Genomic DNA, 21,565 nt, shown 5'->3' on the forward strand with positions numbered 1-21,565 from the left:
CTGCTTATTTCATGGAGTGATTATTTTTGAAAGGCATTCTGTGGTGAATGTTTTACTACTAAAAATACAAGCTCTTTTTTATGTACAATTCTCTAACTTCTGTCACTAATCTTTTTTCAAAAGCAAGACATCAGAAGAAAAAATCCCACACAATTTCATTATTGAATCCTTTGCAATTCATTATTACTTTCAGCTATACATTTAACACCACGGGAAAGATCTGTTTGATCCATAACTGTAAAAGTGAACTACTACAGCAAGAAAACCAGCATTTCTTTTTAGAAGAGCATCAGTACCCGAGAACACACGATTCCTTACCTGAAAGCTTTTGGTTTACCTGCAGAAAATGTGTCTTCTTAGCCTTAAAAAGTAGGCAAGCCTCTCACTAGCACTAATGTTACTCCAAAAGAAGGTGTAAGTCCTTTATATTGTAATTGTCACTGTTTATATGCAAGAACTGTGCTGGGTCTGCTCACGTAGGAATAAATAAATAAATAAATAAAAGGCAGTACAAACTGAACCGCAGCTAACATATGAAAGTAAAAGACCTCTAGTGGCCATAACCTGCAGTTAAAGACGGCTTCCCTTCGCTACGGGGTAGACAAAATGGTTGGGTACGACAAACTGCAGCTGACACTTGGGTAGTGTGTGCCCTCGCTGCCTTCCTGATGCGACACAAGTTTAAAGGGATCAGGGTTAAGTAGCGAATCTGATCAGCACTAGGTGGAATTTCAATTCTGGTCAGAGGGGCTGGCGCATCCCTTATAACAATTCTAAACCAGTATGATTAAAATATCCAAGTAAATCTAGAAAATTAACATGCATGCTCATCTACTTTATAGTCATTTGTTTTAATAAAATCAAAGCTTTTAAAGCAGGTTCACTTTTAAAACAAAAATTAGAACTTCAGCAAATTAAAAGGCATCAATAAGGAGGAATCTTCACTGTCTTAAAGTGACAAATCATTAAGCTTGCTATTGTTACTTGAGAGATAAATGTCTTTGTGGCTTTCAGTAAATTACAGTGAACATTTAGGATTATAAATACCTTTTTATCTTTTAGCATTTCTGCTTTAGGAATTGGGAAAAATAAAATACTTCATTTTGAGGTAATTTGAAAGAACTTTTAAGAGATGCAAGTAATAGTATTCTATAGAATTTTTACTGAGTTCTGTAATAGCTACTTAAATGCCTTCAGAAAGTAAAAAAATAGCCTTTCTTGCAATATTTCTTCATGTGAGTAGCCTGTGTTTTTAGAATGATTAAAAAATTTTGATGCTAATATACTTTCTTCTTATGAATTCCTAATGGAAGAATCCTAGACAACATTATTTATAAAGTTTTCAGGTCACAATGTGTGTTTCCATGCAGTGTTTCATAAATTATGCAACTTTCTCACCAGAGCCCACCCCTTGTCACAATAGCTTTTGAATTATCCTTTTTGAGTTTTTAGTATGTTTCTTTCATCTCTGCTTGTAAAGGCTTGATTTTTTTTTTTTTTTTAACATAAAAGGATTTATCAGGCATTTAGAGTAGTTCAACTTTAGGAATAATACAATTAGATATCTTAATTAATCTGTATGTGTTGATTTCTGTCTGCTTTTCTTTCAGAGTCATTTTGTGGCGTGCATGACAGCGATCTTAAACCAGATGAACAACCAGCATTATTCAGTTTACATCGAAACTTTTCAGACAAGTTCAGAACTAGTCGTGAGTACAAAACAGTCATGGAGGTGATAAATAACTCCAAGTATTTTATTTCCTGTGAAAAATGAGTAGTGTTGTTTTGGAGTATCTTGTCTGATTCTTCCTAGAATGAAGTTTCCATACATTTTCTGCTTCTGTGTCATTGCGTTGCCTTCCTCTTTGAATGGTGACCTTGGACAATACTGTAATCAGAAACTTTGAAATACATATATGTGACTGTTATTGACCCTAGCATGAAGGTGGTGATACAATAATCAAGAACAAGTAGTGGGATCTTCATATTACACTGAGAAAAAAACCCACAACCAAATAACACCACCAACCCTCAGCTAACTGAACACTCCCTCCCCACTTCACACATAGTGATCAATTCCAACTTTTCATTTTCCTTATTGAGTCTACTTCTGGCCCAGATCATGTTGTATGCTAAAAGCAGTAAATGCCTTATTCTTGCAATGCATCATTTTATGCCAGTTGTTTCTGGCATAATTTAATGATACTTGGGGTGTATTCTAGTACCAGTGGCCACTGTGTTCTAGAAGGTTTCAGTAGTCCTATGTCTATTCTTCTATACTATTAACATAACTCTGAAGTAAGTATTGGCAAAGGTTTTGGTTACGCCATCTACACGGTTTGCCCATGGAGATTTTCAAATCTATTAAATCCTTATGCATAGTTAAACTGGTTTGCTAATTATTACATAATATAACAGTTTTACACCAAACTACTATAACTTTTTCTTTCCATTCATTTATGGCTTATCTTTTCGTAAGAGCCCAGCGTAATGACTTTTAGCTTTCATTTGGAATCAGAGAGTGCTGTTGTACAGGACTTCAGTTTCAGTCTCGCACTTTACTGATACCAGTAGGAATTTTTCCACTGTCTTCACCGGGAACAAAGTGGAGCCCTCCATCTTAGTTCTTTAATCACAGCAGGAACACTTAAACTTTGTGTTATGCAGTCACAGACTTACTGTATTTTGTTGTTCTAGGACTTCTTGATGGAAACGTTCATAATGTTCAAAGATCTCATTGGAAAGAATGTTTACCCTTCCGACTGGATGGCAATGAGCATGGTGCAGAACAGGTAAAATGGGGCTGGAGCATCAGTGCTCATGTTCCATGTGCTTGTGACAAGTGAATTCATTTCATGTCTTATAAAAAGTTTTACTGTGCAGTCTAACATGATTGTATCATTCCAGTTTGGTGAATGCCAAGAAGGTCATAATCTGAAATAATTCACTGACAGTACATTAAATAGCTAGCTGCCCATGCTTAAAGTCTACTTACAAGTGAAAGGAAAAAAAATATGTATTTAATAGTAAAATGGAAGTACATAGTTGGTCTCCATGTTGACAGTCAACAGAAGCCAAATTGTAAAAGACCTGTTGAATCTGAAGTGTACAGTTTCTGCACAGGGTTAGAGTGTCCTCACTAATAGGTCAGCAAGTTCATTGTGATACAAGTGTCATGAAGCACAATTTTCTTTCTGACCAGATATGGTTGCTTGGACTGCTAAAAGGTCTGATGATAAAGGCCAAATCTTTCAGTGCAATGCCGTATTTGTAGGAGGAGGTTGGATCCACAGTGCTTACTGTAGCTCACATCATCAAGGAAATGCATTGCTATACTATAGATCATTTGGGGTGTCATCATGATTGATTAATTCAAACTCAGGTATGTTGCCTCTGTAGATCAAGATGGCATCTGAGCAAAAGTTTGTATAATCAAATTTATCGTGTTCCTTTTTTTTTGTTCTATGAGAGCTTGCTATTAATAAGAAATGTTTGAGTACTCTTATATTATAAAATTGACTGAAGGAAATACCGTATGGACATAAACTCAGCAGATTGTACACCTGTACCCACAGCTATAATCTGTCTGGTTTGGTGGCACCATAAATGATGGTGGGATAAACAAAGTATTGCTTGATCTCTGTTAAGACACAGGACCACTGTTGTCTTGGTGTTAGGATTGCAGGTAGCATAAGTGAAGTTTCACATCATAGATTTTGCTGCCACATGAGCTCTTTTCAATTTATTTTTCCATATAATGTGATACTGAATTGGAAAGGAGAGAGAAGTGCACCTCCACCATTGATAATGTTTTTAGACAGCTGGCTTGGGCCAGCATATCACAGATGGATTCCTTCAGAGTATCTTTGAAATATAGCTTATTTGAAGGGGAAGGGAATGTTCTTCCCTTGAGGTGTGAGTTTTGTTGTTTATTATGGGCATCAGTTAGAAATTAATGGTTTTGGCAGCAACGAAAGGCTAGTATATAGGGTACAGGACAGGCTACGTGAGGATTTATTCCCTAGTAATTGTTTCTAGCTGTTCTGAAGTACTGACTTCTTCCTTTTTGTGTCTCTAGTCTATAACACAGGAAAGCAAGAGAGAGTTGCACTGAGAATGCAAAGTAAAACACATGGCTGCTCTAAACAAAGTTAGTTGGTTCAGTTTGTTTATTTGTGGAGCTTGTAGTTGAGGAAGAGTTTCCCTGAAATTTGAACACTTAGAGGTTTTACAAGCATTTATATGTGTAGAAGACATTGAACAAAAGAGTAACTGTGAGCATGTGACCACCTTACCTTGTGGATTTTTTTTTTTTTTCTGGATTTCTTCAACTTCATACTTAGTGGAAATCAAAGCTAAAAATGTCAATGAAAGGGATCTGGATTTGGAAAAAAAATCACTTCATTTACATGTTTTTATTTACTTTGAAGTTACCTTTGGGTTTGAACTTACTCTTGCCTCTTGTTCTCAATGAAATACTTCAAGTTTATATGCTGGATTGGATTGTGAAGTGAATATGCTTTCTTTTTTTTTTTTTTTTTTTGAGCAAGACTTCTGTTGGTGAGGTGGATTTTGATCACCTGTACTATCATTATTTTAGTTTTGTAGACATGTCAGTAACATTGAGTTTTCTAGAAGTCAGAGAGACTAAGTCTAAGAATTAAGTCTCAGAGATTCACAGGTTCCAATTAACTTAGAAGTCCACAGATGCTGTTTAATTGAAACGCCATAGTTACATAATTTTAGTCTTCCAGTTTTATAATACTGAAAAGAACAGAGGATACTTAATAAAGTTGATAATCTCCTGGGGGTGTTTAGTCTTGAGGAGAAGATCTACTAAGAAAATTTACAGCACCATGATACCAAATTTTGATACTGGATACATTTGCATCTAGGATTTGAATAGAATGATGTTAAATGAAAAGGTTTTCTTTTGTGTGTTGCATGATTCACAGCAAGGATTATGGTTCTAGTGGGTAGTGATGATGGCAGTGAGACCTCAGATGCCTAAGCCTCACTTCGTCACTCATGTACACTAATGTTCATGCAGAGAGATCACTAACCCCTCTTCTGAGGTGGGCAGGTACATATATGCTGGTGGATGTGGTCATTCCAGGTAAGATTTTGTAAATCATAGTAGATTCATCCCACTTGTTTCTCTGTCTGAGTCAGTCTTGGGGCCTATAAGGGTAAGATCTAATTCAATGCACATTCTTATATTGCTGCTGCTGCAATTCGCAATTATTTTTCAAGTAGCCAGGATTACTCTTAGGAGGTATCAGCTTAGTACCAAAGTAACCTAACAGTCTTCTGTTGTGTGTAAGCATATCAAACCTTTCATATGTAAAACTGTTTCTCTTATCTAGAAAATGCTGTTAACATCTGCATTATTCACAAGTATAGGACTTTTTTACTCTATGCGGTCAGGGGAAGTGTTGATCCTTAGTCAGAAAATATGCCTTTGGGGCTTGGGGGTTCACTTGGTGGTATCTATATTGCCTCAGTTACTGACAGTAGAAATTAATTTGTGATACTGTACATTTGTTGATAATGCTTTCTAATGACTGAACCTTGTGGGACAGCTTGGTCCTGTCAGGCTTTGTTCCTCTAAACTTATCCTTCATTGGACAAGTCAAATAAAAATATTTAAAGAAAAAGGTCAGCATTAAAAAAAAAATATTTAAAAGCTATTTAACAGTGCTTCTGTAAACACATTGCTTACCTAAATTGACTTGGCAATGTTGATACTCTTTGATTATGTTGCTGTTCCCAAGATTACATAAGGAAATGAGTTATTGATCTTACTTTCATGTCTTAATTTTTTATCAACAACTGGGAGAGGGGGGATTTTTGTTATCAATCTTTATAGAAATTTGATTTGGGTGGGGTTTTTTTCTGAGTGGGTGAGTGTTCTAGGAAATAAATTGAAAACTAATTTAGATTTCTAGATTTGTCTTATTAACATGCTTTACTCCAAACCAGAGAAGTAGCAGAGAAGAAGCCAGAGGGGATCAGACTGGGCTTTCTTATAATAACAATGAGAGAAGAAAATAAAATATTAAAAACAAACTAAAAGAACCACGCAAAAAGTGTTAGCACAGCTAAGGTTTTGCATCCTTAATTCACCTGTTCTGAGCAGGAGGCTACATGCAGGCCTTTTTATGCCCTAAAGGAGGTATTTCACCTTAAGAGTCTCTTCTTTCTGAATTTGGTAAAATATCAGTTACAGGCTGTAAGCCATGTCTATTGTGTAACCTAGCCAATGGCAGAATGTAGTTGGCACTTTCTCCCTACGGGCATTCAACAAAGCCTAACAGTCTCTCCCAGATGATCTCTTGTATTTTGTACCTAGTAAGGAAAGTGGGCATTGGTGGAATTTTGCTGTAGGATATACTGCATTACAGAAACATATAATCAGAGTACATTTTCTTAGAGGCAGAGGAAAGGGAGGAGCATAACTAGTACTGCAAGTTGGGTCCTGTTTGTGGGTTACAGGTGTTCCTAACGAGCAGGACACTAATTACTCATATATAAATACAGACAGACAATGCATCTACATTATCAGGGATGTTTCTATTAAATGGTAGTTGTTTGGCATAGAGTTGTTTGGCAAGGGAGAATGGACAGATTCGTGTCTGGGAGAAGCTGTGGTAGGTGAGTTGAAAGAATGGGAGTAGGAGCTTCATTGACTAGACTGACTTAGTCAAGCTTTGCCTATATCCGGATACAATGATTTAACTGAAATTCCTTTAAATCACTGTTATAAATGATGTGCTGTTAGCTCTTAAAGCATGTTCTGATTTCCAAAGCCCCTTTGAAGGAGGCGGAGGCTGTGTATACTAGTCCCACTGGACTGGGAGTCTTCTATTAGCAACTGAGAATCAAAAAGGGGAGTGAACTTTTTTTTTTTTTTTTTCCCCTCCGGTTAACAGCAAGATTGGAAGAACACTTTTTTTGTGGCAGAACACTTTTTTTGAGGCAGAACACTGAGAAATAATAAAATCCTTATTGAGGTCATGAGGATATAATATCTGCGTTATTTTTGTGGTCCTCCATGGTCGATTTAATTAACTTCTGTTCTAATGAAGGTTGCTTACTGCACACTTCTTACAAGTTGCTACTGCTTGCATGTGCACTTTATTCCACTTGTGGTACTTAGACTATTGGCTATTAGCTTATTAAAAGCAGTAATTCCTAGGTACATGGCATTTGTGGGGAAGTGCTTTGCTGGTTTAGGTAATACCATATAGTCTGCTTATCTCTCGGCTGTTCATAATTTTAATTTAGAGGCACATAATTCCTCCCTGGAAATTCCTGTACCTTAGTGTCAACATGAAGTGCATAGGGAGTCAGATTTGCTGAATGAAAGAAATGGTTACGGGGGTTAGCAACTAAAGGGAATGTATTCACATCCCTTCCTTCTGTTCCTCTGGGCTTTGAAATGGTAATTGCTTAGTTAGAGTTTCAAAATACTTGATCTTTTCATAATTAGTACCTGGAATCAGTTTTGATTGCTGTCCAGTCTGAAGTAGCTTAGTAAGCACTTTCATGGTTTGTGTGTCCATTTGAGTTGTTTTTTGAACCTTATTGACATTATATTTAGGTATTAAAAATAAAGGGAAACAGTTTTCACCAGTACATTTAAAGGTCAGATCATATTTGCTGAAAAACTCACGTGAGATAACACTGTAGGGTGTCTTCTAACACCAGTAGTTATGCTTTTTCTAAAATACGTTTTCATTACCTGTGTTTCTGAGTGTTTTCAGACATCTATAAGAGTCAAGTGTTCCCCAGACCTTTTTAAATCTAACTTGAAAGGCTTAGTGCTGCAGGTATTTGGCAAAAGAGCTGGAAATGTTGCCAATTTTCTTTCATTATACATACTAAAAATAGCTGCTTAGTTGCTGATGAACTGCTTTGTAACACCCTCAAGACCTGGTTCTCATGTAGCTCACATGTTGGAGCAGTATTATTAATTTAGCAAGATCTCATTATGGTTTCAAATCAGTGCCACCTGCATCCCCGAGTACCTTACTATTTCTCAGACTGCCAAGAACTATGGATTCTGTTGGTATCATTAGGTCCTGGCCAGCCAACACAATGAGGAAGAATAAGTTCCTCTTTGTGACCTAGCAAGGGACTGCAGGGATTCCACATCTGGGGTTTTTTTATAGAACATCTGTGGATGGCTCTGTTACGTGTTTTTCAGAAGTCATGTTTCTTCCACACTATTACATATGCACGTTTCTGAGCAACTCTACCTTTGAATAGAAAAAGTCTTTTCAGAAAAGGTAGCTGCTTACAGTATTGTCCTGTGAAACCTGACAAAATGTTGCTTTGTGTGTTATGAAGAGATGGTATTTTTAAAGTTGTAGTCTCAATCTTTAAGTACCAAGCACACAAAGCAAATTCAGTGGCTGTTGGAATGCTTTTCTTCTCAATTTTCTGAAGAGAAAACCAGAACAGCTGGTAGTCACAATTTAAGAGTATACTCAAGAAGGGTATTTATAATAGAGTTTGGGAGAGAAGGGAAACTGAACACAGTGGGCAGGAAGTAGGGAAACATACATTTTTCAAGCAACAAACTTTATGGGAGAGATGCTACAAATTGTGTTGCCTCTACCAACTCACTCGATTTCATAGAATCACAGAGTATCTCAAATTGGAAGGGAGAAAAAAACAAATTAATTAAAATATTAGAACTGCTTTTCAGTCTTCCATCTCTCTGTTGGTGGAAATGAAAGCTTGTCATTTCTTCATGTTTTAGAAATACCTTGTACTGTGATATATGTATTGATATCAGTGAGTATTCACAGACAGTAATGGAGCTGACTATGCACAAGGTACACAAATTCAGTGGATAAGAGTACGCTTACTCCAGCTGGTGGTGTAATATGGTGATCAATTTATAACAATTGTGATGAGATGTTAAAATCAGGAATACCACTTTAATTATGAAAACAGGAAAAAAAGCAATCTTCCTTAACTTTAATTCTCTGATTATTAATATGTAGTCTGTTCTCATAGGAAATGTAGAAGAAAATTCAGATTTATTTTATTCAACAAGGCTCTAACAGTTTGCTTAAAACATTGCCTGGCTCATTATTAGTCTTACAGAGAATGAAAAGGCATTGAATTATTTTTTTCTATGAGGAAAAAGCCAAACAAACAGTTTAAGTTAGTCTTACTCTTGTTTTTCAAAGATATATTGGGAGTTAAGATTCATTTATGTAGCTAAGGTTGGATGACAGTGCTGCATTTTATTCTGCGCAAATAAGATGGAGTTTAGAAGATGATCTGTTGTATACAAGTAACTCCTTTGTTTGATACTATTTTCCTCTGGCAACTTTAGACTGGCCTAAACATACTTGACAGAAATGCATTTGTTTTTCTTAAGGGCTTGAATTTTCAGGCAGTCAGAATGCATTTACACATAGGCTTACAGCATATTGCAGAACTTTGTAATTTTAATATATGAAAAAATATTTTAAGCAACATATATAAAAGTCTAATGAAAATAATCCTTTATGCACATATGGACAAAAGGGTAAGTGAAATATTATAACGAGTTCAAAGAGTTTGTGCTGTTTACTCATTGCTTTACTCATGTAGAGTAATAACATGTGTCCTTGGACAGTTTGCTTTTGCTATGAGACTAAAAATGTCCTTGCTGAAATGCAATTTCCCTATTAATATAAAGCCCCTTTCAAAGGCAGAGGACGTTTTATCTATTTATTTACTGTTTTTCTTGCTGGGTATTTGGTATACGGTATCTCAGTATTCTCAGTTTTGTATCTCCTTTCCATTAAATTCAGGTAACTTTCCTAGTTGTCTTTCCCAGTCCCTACAGAAGTCAGTATTTTATAGGGCAAATGACAAAAGGTTAGTCCTGGGAAATTGGAATAAGGCAGATAAAGAAGAGGTAGTTGTTTCACCGTGGGTTGTAAATTTACTTCCATGGAGAGTTACAGTTCCAGCTGTGGCTGATATGTCTGAGTCATTTAGTGCTTTGCTGTCAGTTACACGCCTAGCAGAGAGCATCTCTTCCATCTGTAGGTGTTTGAGTGTGGTTGTGCCTGATGTAACCCTACTTTTCAATTACTTGCATCTTTCTGGCACCAAACACTACAAGATGCTTATTCTGCCCTAACTCTTCATGTTGCTCATTGTTACCCATGATGTGGAATTATCTGCTTACCAAGAACCTAAACACTTAATGCTGCGGTGACTGCAGCAGATCATCTGCTCAGCAAGATAGGCTATTGCATATCGTGGTCGTGGTACTCAATGGATGCCTCTTCTGACCTGACTGCAGTCATTGAGACTTTTATCTAAAATGCAGGGAGAAAACATGCTGTGAGATATCCCTTACCTGCTCCCACTGCAGAGTACCTCGTCTTTCTTGGTATTGGCTGCTAGGATGTTCCTGCTTCTAGAGTATGAGATCTGCTGAAGTAAAAGCAAATTCTTCAGTGAAGAGAACAACTCAACACAGAAAAACGACTCGTTAGTTTGATTTTTTCAGAAAGTCAGTAAGGTAGTGTTACTTTTCCAGATACAACATTGACTCACATATAGAAATCTCAGAGGTTCTTTTCTATGTGGCCTGTTATAAAATATTTTTTGTATGTTTTCAGATAGTCTACTTTTAGTAAAACATTTGGGGATTAAGACAATTAGTAGTATTTTCCACTCTGTAGAACACATGTGCATATGAGTAAAAAAACAATTAAGAGATTACACACCTAAACTGTTCTAAATATATCACTACAGAAGAGACTGAAATGACAAATTCATGTTTCATCATTTTCATCAGGTGTTGTAAATGCGACTTCGGCCAGCACTTCATACCTTAAGAGATTTTCAGGAAATTAAATATATACAATTTTCTCATTTGCTGCATAATGATCTTTTTTAAAAAGTTGTAACCTGCTGATTCAATGCAACTTACTCAGTACTGATACAGTTTTGGATGTAAAGTATTAAGCTCAAGTAAGCAACAATTAGGCAAGAGGCAGATGCATAGTTGTCTGTACCTGTAATTACAGATTTTATTCTTACCTTCAGAAAAAGCTGGACTTCCCTAAAAGTAAAGAAATTATGTATTCTAGACAAAGTGTATTCACTTGCTAAATATTTTCAACAAGAATATCTAAAAAATCAAAAGTATATGTACTATGTTAAAACATAATGCAAGTATGGAGAAGGGATTTCAAATACTGAAAGCTTATGTAATGAAGAGAAAGAAAAAGCATAGCTCAAATACTACATTTTCCCTTTAAAGTTATGTAGTGAGATTATGAATAAATTACAGAGCTACTTAAAAACAACCCCACAAAACAAAAAAAACAACAAACCACCCAAAAAAACAAAGAGATTGTGTTATCCACACTGTTATCAATTAGTTTCACATAGTTCTCCTATTTTAATCCTTTGACATGTGCAATAAAAAAAGTATTTCTAGAAATAGGCCCTTGGAACACCCATGAAAATATGTTTACCAGAGTATCATTTCTACTCCATTTTTAGATGCACGGAAATGAAGATTAAATGATATGTACAAATATTACAGTAAGGGTAAATTACTATCAAGAGGTGAAAAACAAAAATCAGTGGAGGAATGGAAAAGTAATTCCACAATATCAATTCAAACTTCCTTCAAAAGTGAAAGCCATAAGAGTTTTTATTAGTGTACAACATCCTGATATAACCATGTTAAGTCATTACATTCATGTATAATAACTGGGTTTCTGCTTTGTATCTTATTGTCAGACTTCATCTAACATCAATGACACTGTGTAATTCATATGTTTGGGGGTTTTTTAAGCAAAATATTTCTACTCTGCAAACAATTACCTGGAATGCACAAATAGAGGAGAGTAGACTGAAGTGAGAAGATACTCACACTGTCAGGAAAACTTGAAAACACCTTTCAAACTAAGTTACTTATATCAGAGTCCATTATTACAGCAATTTGTATGCTTAGTTTTTAAGCTATGAAGTCTCCTAAAGCATTCAAACCTCATGGGGTTCAACAAGGCCAAGGGCAAGGTCCTGCCCAGGGGTCGGGGCAATCCCCAGCACAAACCCCGGCTGGGCGAGGAGTGGCTGGAGAGCAGCCCCGAGGAGAGGGACTGGGGGGGTTGGTGGGGGGAAAACTGCCCGTGAGGCAGCCCCGTGCGCTCGCAGCCCAGAACCCACCCGTGCCCTGGGCTGCAGCCAGAGCAGGGGGGGCAGCAGGGCCAGGGAGGGGATTCTCCCCCTCTGCTCCGCTCTGGGGAGACCCCCCTGCAGTGCCGGGGCCAGCTCGGGGGCCCCCAACAGCAGAAGGACACGGAGCTGCTCGAGCGGGGCCAGAGGAGGCCACGAAGATGCTGGGGGGGCTGGAGCAGCTCCCCTGGGAGGCCGGGCTGAGAGAGTTGGGGGGGTTCAGCCTGGGGAAGAGAAGGGTCTGGGGGGACCCTCGAGCTGCCTCCCAGGGCTTAAAGGGGAGACAGGAAAGGTGGGGAGGGACTCTGGATGGGAGGGTGGGGATGGAATGAGGGGTAACGGTTTTCAATGGAAAGAGGGGAGATTTAGGTGAGATCTAAGGCAGAAACTGTTCCCTGTGCGGGGGGTGAGGCGCTGGCCCAGGGTGCCCAGAGCAGCTGTGGCTGCCCCCTCCCTGGAAGGGTTCAAGGCCAGGTTGGACGGGGCTGGGAGCCCCCTGGGCTGGGGGAAGGGGGCCCTGCCCGGGGCAGAGGGGGGGACTGGGTGATCTTTAGGGTCCCTTCCAACCCAAACCAGTCTATGGTTCTACTGTGATTCTATGCTAAACATCACATTTTCAAAAGAGTTTGGCATGAATGTGTACATAAGATGCAGTTTTCAAAATGTATTTTGATTTCTAAATGGGAGATAAGCCATCTTTAAATCGTGTTTTAGGTAGGTGCTGAAGGAAGAGCTGCCTATAAAGACACTGTTGACAAAGTCAAGAGCTCTCAAATGGAAACTTCACTTGCATAGCATCAAAGCAATTCCTCATTCCTGTCTTTGTCTAGGTGTTGCTTCTGTACTGCTGTCAAATTAACTTGGATACATTATAGCATGTATTATTTTTATATGCTTGGCATAGCTATTCAAGGTAAATTTACAAATAATACTAATAAAGAAAATGAATTGTAGATAACTAACAACTTAGAACTGAGACAAGATAAGCTGGATAGCAGTTATTTTTAAGCAGTTATTTTCCAACTGTGCTATTTGGATAGACTCTGGACATACATTGAAAAAGAATTTAGGAAAATGACAATTGCTTTATTATTAAAATTCAATATGAAGAGTGCAAAAATTATTCTTCATTCTGTACTGATACTGAGTTGACATGAGGGAGAAATATAGTTAAATTATACTACTTTCTTTGCACCACTGGCCATATTTTTCCAGTTACCATGGAAGTGGATTGCTTCCTAAGTGTTGCCATTATTGTTCTCTTAATAACTAGGTTTCACATAGCTACAAGGTTTTTAAATAGTGTTTCCATCTTGCATTGTCCTTCATTTCTAAATCAATGATAGCTTGCACATTATTAGGAGATAATTTCTGCTGTTGCTTTGTAAAGATTTTTGTTATTATCTTTTCACCTGTTTTCTCAGGCTTTCTCCTGCTCTGTTCTGCTCACTGAAATAGTAAATGTGTGTATTTTAATCTCTCCTGTCACACTGATCACTTGTCTGATCTCTCTTCTGTGTATTTTATATCTTCCAGATTTAGTTTATATTTGCTTATCACTGTTACAGTCATTGACAATGATCGGCATTTGGGATTGGGTCTGACCCACTTTGCTAGTCTCCTCTTTATTTAACATGTTGCCTTCTAGCTTTGCACACAAGAAAGAAGAAGAATGATGATAGAAGCCTACAAGTGAATTAGTTGACTTCAGCTGCTTTTGCTTTGTGCTTGCTTTATGTTAAAATATGTATTAGGTGCCTTCTGCAAAGCATTTTGAGGATGCTACTATCAAGTGAACATAAATTATGTGGGTATATTATTTTGGCTTTGCTATTCCCTACTCCACATTTCATATAATTTGCATCCTGGCAAGACTATGTCTATCAAAACTCAGAAAAGATCGTCAAAATAATAGTCAATGCATCTTCTAGGCTTTGAAAGAGTTCTTCTCGTATTCTTCATCTGCTCAATTAGAGGATTCACTGATGAAAGTGCTGATTCATCAGTGTTTAGGGATTACGAAAAAATGACTGCCAAACTGAAGTATGTATAAGCCCTTCTGACTTGAATTTCTAGACCAAATTCTCTAAAAGAAAAGCACTTAGTCCCAGCTATGTTCTGTGTCTGAAGCCAGGTGCAGAAAAAGGCCAGCTTTTGCAAAGCCACATAAGAACAGGCAATACCAATTTAATTTTGGGAGGCTTGTTTTGTTTTGTTTTACTGTAATAATTTCTGGTTTATGCTGCCATGAGCTGATGCACTAATTCTAACCTGTTTGCTAAAAATAACTTGGAGTTCCAGATCTATATTTTAGCTTTATCACCCATTTGCACTTCAAAAGCAAGGACAATGTGCAGACCTATTTTACTGTTAAATAGTCATCATCTTCTAAGGAATACTCTTGAAATCCTACTTCATTTAACAGTATGTTTTTTATAGAATTGTTTCTTTGCTCTATCTCAGCCCCTCTGATTTATTTTGTTTGAGGGAGAATCCATTTGAAATAAAATTTTTATCTTAGGATGACTTATAAATTTTCAGCTTTGTCTTAAGTAATTTATATATGTTACTTACGGTAGTTAGGTCCCTGTTTAGATCATACATCTAAGTATTTGAAACTAAGCATAGTTGCAGAGGATTCTATTCATTGGGTTTTCTTTCAAGCCAAAATTTTGAAGGAAATTTCTCTGAGAATACAGTAAAGCAAAGCAGAAGCAGCAGGAAATTTAGAAGGGTAAAGAAGGTAGCAGCAGTTGAACCATGGCAATGCTGTTGCTGTCCTAAACCAAAACCTTGCCTTTTTATACCCAGATTAAGCCCAGAGACTTTGGCCTTTGGAGATCATCCATAAATCTTCAGGCCCAGGCGATTGGTATGAACTGTAAATTAGAAGCATTGATCCCCATAAACTCAGGAAATATCATGGCAATTGTTCTAGGTAAAGGGATTTCAACAATTTTAGATCACAATTATTTAAACTGGTGAGAAATTAACTCCATATTAAATGACTGTGCAAAAGTTACCATAATTAAACACCTGAAATTATATATTTGTAGCCCTGTGTAATTATTAAAATTAAGGGAAAATGTGACAAGAGGGGAAAGTTAAACAGAAAAAACACCTAATGATATCATCTGTATGAGAAATCAAGATCCTGCCCATTGGTCCCTCTAGATCAGTCGAAACTTGCAAAGCAAAACTGAGCAGCAGTCCCCAAGTTCAGAGAAAAGGTTAGCTCCAATGATCTGGGAAATGAAATCATATTACACTGTGACAAGATAATCCCTTTCAGTAATTTATCTCAATAACTTCTTCTGAAGTCAGTACATATTATATTTTTCTGACCTGTTCTGGGGCACGCTTTTTTGCTCCCTCTTTTCTAGCTGTGTCTCCTCCATTATATCAATTATAATTGATAAGTGATATTATGAACAATCGTATAAGGAATGATGACTTCACCTATCAAATTACTTTTACTCTCTCCTCTTAGATCAGTGTTTAGTTCTTTAAATAAGAATGTACTGTCAGTAAAATTATATTTTCTCTTATTTTCGTCAAAATATGAAAGTGTTTTATGAATATCTTTTTAGCTTTGTACTCGTGGCTAGTTAATTAATACCCCTTCTTGGTGAAAGGGGAGGCTGAGACATATAAAAATTAAATCATTGAGGTAAGACAGCATGGAATTTGCAGGAGCCAGGAATAGAATTCAAACCTACTGCCTAAGTGACTTGCAATGACAGAAATAGATACACCCTTTAGGCAAAATACAAATGCATGAAAATATTTGGAACTTGACAGCCTGGAAGCATTGCATGCTTCCTGCAAATATGTCATTCCAGTATATCAGATAAAAATAGCTGTGAGAATGAAGGGGATATTCACAAAACATACCTTACATATAATTATGATGTATGGAATCCTCTGAATATTTTTAATAATATCAGTAATTATTACTGGACGTTAAGTACCTCAGTGTTTCTCAGGTATCCTTGGGCGTTTTGGTGTAGTGGTTTAATGTTAGCCAAAGCTCTTCACAAAAAATTTTAAAATATGACACACAAGAAGTATGTCCATATTGTGAAATAGATTTGCACTAATAAATTTCGCATGTGTTTAAGTTATGATTATTTTTACTGTATCTTGAATGTTATTTCTGTGCTAAAACACAAAGTAAACAGAAGTGTAGTGTTTTATTAATGTAATACAGATTATCAGCACCATACAAGATTCTCCCCAAACAGGATATTTAGCTGACTTGTTTCACCATAGATGTGGGGGTAGTGTGTAAAAACACAGAAGTTGGGAAATTAAAAAAGTCTCTAAAATGGAGGACACCCCCTTCTACTCCAACAAAAGACATTCTGAGCGAAGGGAAATGCTACTCTCTGAGCAGCTGGAGCTGAAGAACTTGATCATGTGAGTTCACAAGAAATATACTTTGTAAGTCAGAAGAGAATCTGGAGCAATGTAGTTCAACAGAAAAGACGCTAAAGAGGCCTTGACCCAGAACTCCTACTCAGAAGAGTAAATGGAGATGCTGACAGACAGAATAACATGTGGGTGTCTGTGATTCTGCCTAGCTGTGTATTTTTTTTTGTGCTGTCCAAAGTAGATCATTCTTTTTAGAATCTCCTTTTTTTGCAGAATCTTAAACTGTGTGTGTCAAGCATCAGGCAGTTTTGTAGAGATAAATGTGCCCATGCGAGTGAAGCGTTAGAGAAGAATGTACTTATTTCCTTGTGGGTAGTGTAGGGCAGCTTGCAGAGGAAATTGCATTTTCCAGAATAAGAGTCGATCATATAAAAGACTGAAAAGAACATACAATAGCCCGTTCAGACCAACATAGACTAAAAATGCAGTGGATACACAGGGCAGTTCTGTGATTATACAGAGGTTGCTTTGGAGAGTGATGGTAGCCTGCAAAACCAGTATTGAGCAAAATTAGGTTTCTTGAACTTGAGGTGATTTGATGATGCTCAGCATTTGCACATCAGACCCTTAATTCAGCTGGCAAGATTAGCTGAGCTAGTGTTAGATGATTAGATCAGACTGTACCCTAGACCATTGGAAGGAAGCTCATCTGAATGTGTGGGATTGTGCAGTAGAGCAACACGGCACCCTTAGGAGTCTGTTACCTTCCAGTGCCACAGTTACTGTAGTCGTTAAAACTGTAGTGTCCCTCTAAGCACATTAAAAAAAAGGACTTGGCAAGATATAACACCATGTATAAATTACTTTATTTCCTTGATCATATCAACGTCAGAGGAATATTTGGTGGATGGAAAGAAAATATTCTTCAGGTTTTCGCAAAGAATTTTTTCCTCATTGAGAACCATAATCATAACAAAGGATTTCAGTCTAGCCAGTCAAGTTGTTGCCCTAATGAAGCAATGTGCTTCTTTGGACTATTCCTTAGTGGCTAAATAGGATTCCTTGTCATAAGCCTGCCAAAAGCTGAACTTTTGCTTTATCTCCCTCATTAAGAAACTGATTTTAGCCCTTGCAATTTTTTTTTTTTTTTTTTAGTGGTGAGACTAAAATTAATTTTACTGACTATTCTGTTTCTGGTAGTGGCTCATAAACGGCTGCCTAGGGAGCAGTGTAACAACTGATGTGGGAAGAAGTAACAGTTTGCTGTGTTATCGCAGCCTCCAGTGATCAATGACATTTACTTGTCCTTCCTTCACTTTTGTCTTTGATGTGTGTAGTTGCTTTTAAGCCAGTATAAAATCCAGGCTTTCACAGCATACTGTAGAAATGAGTTGCATAGCTGAGCAAGACCAGCATAAAAACTATCTCTTTTTGTTTACTTCAAATGCACATTCTGATGTTCTTCAGAGCTTTCCAATGCTTGTATGAGAAACAGTGAGCAGTAAGTCTCATCTCCATGGTACTTTCGATTTTATAGACTCTGCCATATCGCTCCTCAGTCACATAGTGTCCCCTGACTAAAGAAACCAGGCAAAATCCACTAAATGTGTTTGATCATTTCTTTGTCACATTTATTTGCTTGTTTTCTTCTCCCTTTTTGCTTTTTGGATTTGTTTATCTTTCTGAGATGAGAGATCAGAACACCACACAGAATCCAATACAAGGATGTAACATATAGATATCTGTGGTCTCTTAACCTTTTGCTGATAATTCTAACTATTGAATTTTCAATTGAATGCTACTAAACGTTAAGATGATGGGGGTTTTGTGGACCTGTTACAATTGTTAGATCTTTTTCCCGACTGATGACAGCTAGTTGACAGTTGGTCACTGCATTTAAACAGTTAGGATTGTTTTTCACCTGTGTTCACCTCCTTCAGGTTGCAGTACATTTGCCCCCACAGTGTTTGCCATAGAAATATTTCCACCTAAAAACTTTTTTAAAATTTCCTGATGAAGCAGAGGGAAATGGATCACTTGTTTTCAGAACTGTAAATTGAATGACACTCAATTATTTAAATAAGCTTTATAAATATCTGGAGATACAATAAATTTTTGTAGTACAAATGTACCGCGCTGGAATGTTAGGCAAAGAAATTAGCTTTAGAAACATGACTTAATCTTGCTGTATTAATAATGAGCATAAATAGGTGATGCTTTTCAAGGTAGAGGGATAATGTTCACATACTTCCTCTTGGAAGAAATAACTGTTGATCAGCTCAGCTTCAAATGTGTTTTTATAATCAACCTGAGGATGTGGATGGGCAGAGGTGTCATCCTCCCCACATCACCTGTGAGTAAACCAAACTGTTGCACATACTATCTTTTAATTGGGAAAAAGCAGTGGCAGCTTCTAGCTAATAATGTAAGTACAGGAACTCTTTCATCTGTCAAACGCATGAGGTGGTGGCAGCAGCACTCTTGTAGATGGTTTGGATTTGTCACGTAGAAGGTAAAACTGTTTTTAAAATAATTGCTCTCTATGTTTTCTCAGGAATGCAATGCAGCATGCAGCAGAGGGCAAGAAATTATCTCAATTTTTCATTGGAGATGAAGAAACTTTTTGACAGTTGTGTAGTTACATTTTTTTTACATATAACGCTATAAAGAACGTGCCATTGCACAGCATGTTACCTGGTGTATACGTGTGTGTGAACTTTGCATCTACTAGTGTGTTCTGTGTTTAAATGTGTTTCCATCAATATCATACGCGGTTGGAATAGATTCCTAGGGACTCATTCATTTATCTGTATCATTGCTTTCCTTTTTTAGGGTGTTCTTGCGAGCAATCAACAAATTTGCAGAGACAATGAACCAGAAGTTTCTGGAGAATATGAATTTTGAAGTCCAAGTAAGTATTTAGGCTTTTTAGCTGCACTGAGGTAGCATGTGCAGGTATGATCTTTTCGGTCTGTCAGAGCTTCTTCTGGTACTTCATCTCAGTATCAAAATGGCTGTTGATTTGAGGGTGGCAGAATTAGGCCATGTTTGATAGCACATGAAAATCGTGCTTTGATTATTTATGGAAAGGCAGTTAAACAGGGTAACTTTGTACTGTGATTCTCTCAGAACTGGCAAGCAGAAAACTGTTTTGTTAGGTTTTTTTTTTTGCTTTGCCAGCCAAGTATATTCATAAAGGCAGTCATTGATGTAATGCACATAGCCATTACAGTGTCATTCCTGTGTATGTAGGGCAGAAAGAGCTTAACTTTGTTTGATTCATAGAGTATTTAGCACTTAGAATTTATTTTTCATTTTAACTTGTGGTCTTCCCTGCTAACTCTATCATTCATTTATTTATTTTCCTTCTTTTTTCAGTAGTTCTTTCTAAAATAATTTTAAATTAAGTTGATTTATTTTAGTCTGCTCAATAACTTCATTTATAGCGTAACTATTCGGTCATGCTTTTTACCATCTGTTTGGCTTGCTTCAGATAACAATGAAAATGTCTCTGGTTTTACAATCATTAAATTGTTATTAAAATATAAATACAGTTTTAGAATCAGATTTTGTCACTAAATGCTGCCTGATTATGGTGTGTACTACAGATAGAAAACACAGCAATGATGTATAGTATGAAAAATTATTCTATTTCACTCTTTAGATTAACTGAGGTTGAGAGTAAATGTTTTAAGTTCAAAAATGCTTCCTGATTACAAAAGTCTAATCTGTTCAGTAGATAACTTACTGACCCTAATCGTGAAGTTCAGAGGAAGTTCAGGGCTCTGCCTTCTTGATTTTTACAAGGAGTGTAACATAGAAAAGACAAGGGGTAATGGGTACAGGTTACTCTTGGGGACATCCTGATTGGACACAAGAGAAAAATTTTTCACAACAAGCAAGATCAGCCCCTGGAATAATCTCCCAGGGAACTGGTGGATTCCCCAACATTGGACTCTTTTAAGGTTCAGATGGACAGGGTGCTGGGCTGTCTGGTCCAGACTGTGATTTTGCCAGAAAAGATTGGACCAGGTGATCCTTGAGGTCCCTTCCAACCTGATATTCTATGATTCTGTGATTCTTGATTTCTTCGGCTTTATATTTTACAGTTAATCTTGCAATTTGCAGTCTGTTTTAAGTGATTCTACTCTACTGCACGTGAGCTCATTCAATGTGTGTTACAAATAATGTCCAGCTGTTTCACTTGGTATGAATAAGTAATAGGAGTTGTGCATCTAAATGTAATATAATTTTTGAAAGATGCTTATGCCTACATAAGTGACTGCTACAGATCTAAAAACTTAAGTAAATTATTGCATATAGAGTTTTTATGAAGCAAATGGATTTTCATTAAAAAAAAAAAAAAAAAAAGCCCAAAGCAAGAACTGTTTATTCAAGGGTCAGTGGTTTAGGTTTTGTATGCAACAGCCTACTGGCAACCTAGTCTCCTGCTTAGGGGTATGTGTGCTGTTGATTTCTGGTTTCAAAGAGAAAGGGATGAGTAAAGTTCAGCTCATTACTGAGCATATGCAGCAAGATCACTGCCTCAAGAATTTGGAAGCTGAAATGGAGAGAACTATTTTAATATTCCTGATTAAGGGTAATTTAAACTATAGAAATAGAATATACTGGGATGGGGAAAATAGAGATGCATATTGGTGAAGATTTAAAAATACCCAGTATTACATCTTTAAGTTCTTTGCAAATGAGTGAATGATTTATACTGTTTGTAGAATGGTGTTTTCAAATCTGATCATTAACAAATAGTTGAAGAAAAGTCTTAAATATCAAAAAAAGAAAAAAAAGGCAATTTAAAACACAGTGAAGTAGATCTAAGGATTTTTCACATGACCAAGTGATTACATGATATCATATATGTAGCAGATAACCAAACAAAACAAATAGACTGTGAAGTAATTGAGCAACTAAAAGGGATATTTTAGCTCTAGATAAAAGCAATGAAGAAATTTTTACTACACAG

At 36.8% G+C, this 21,565-nt stretch overlaps 2 protein-coding genes across 3 annotated transcripts in view; one reads left to right on the top strand and one right to left on the bottom strand.

Moving 5' to 3' along the window:
• The window catches only part of INSYN2B (inhibitory synaptic factor family member 2B), a 37,597-nt gene extending 37,128 nt beyond the window's left edge, over nucleotides 1–469 (bottom strand). The window contains exon 1 of the mRNA XM_009969781.3: nucleotides 319–469. The gene's annotated coding sequence lies outside the window, so the exon portion shown is untranslated. The remainder of the gene's footprint in view (nucleotides 1–318) is intronic.
• The window catches only part of DOCK2 (dedicator of cytokinesis 2), a 193,714-nt gene that overhangs the window by 117,427 nt on the left and 54,722 nt on the right, over nucleotides 1–21,565 (top strand). For both annotated transcript variants that reach the window (XM_042790158.1, XM_042790159.1), the window contains exons 28-30: nucleotides 1,611–1,709; nucleotides 2,698–2,792; nucleotides 19,417–19,495. In XM_042790158.1, coding sequence (XP_042646092.1) covers nucleotides 1,611–1,709; nucleotides 2,698–2,792; nucleotides 19,417–19,495 — 273 coding nt within the window. The remainder of the gene's footprint in view (nucleotides 1–1,610; nucleotides 1,710–2,697; nucleotides 2,793–19,416; nucleotides 19,496–21,565) is intronic.

The sequence above is a fragment of the Tyto alba genome, unplaced genomic scaffold, assembly GCF_018691265.1.
Source record: "Tyto alba isolate M040663 unplaced genomic scaffold, T.alba_DEE_v4.0 Super-Scaffold_17, whole genome shotgun sequence".
In the NCBI taxonomy this organism is placed as follows: domain Eukaryota; kingdom Metazoa; phylum Chordata; class Aves; order Strigiformes; family Tytonidae; genus Tyto; species Tyto alba.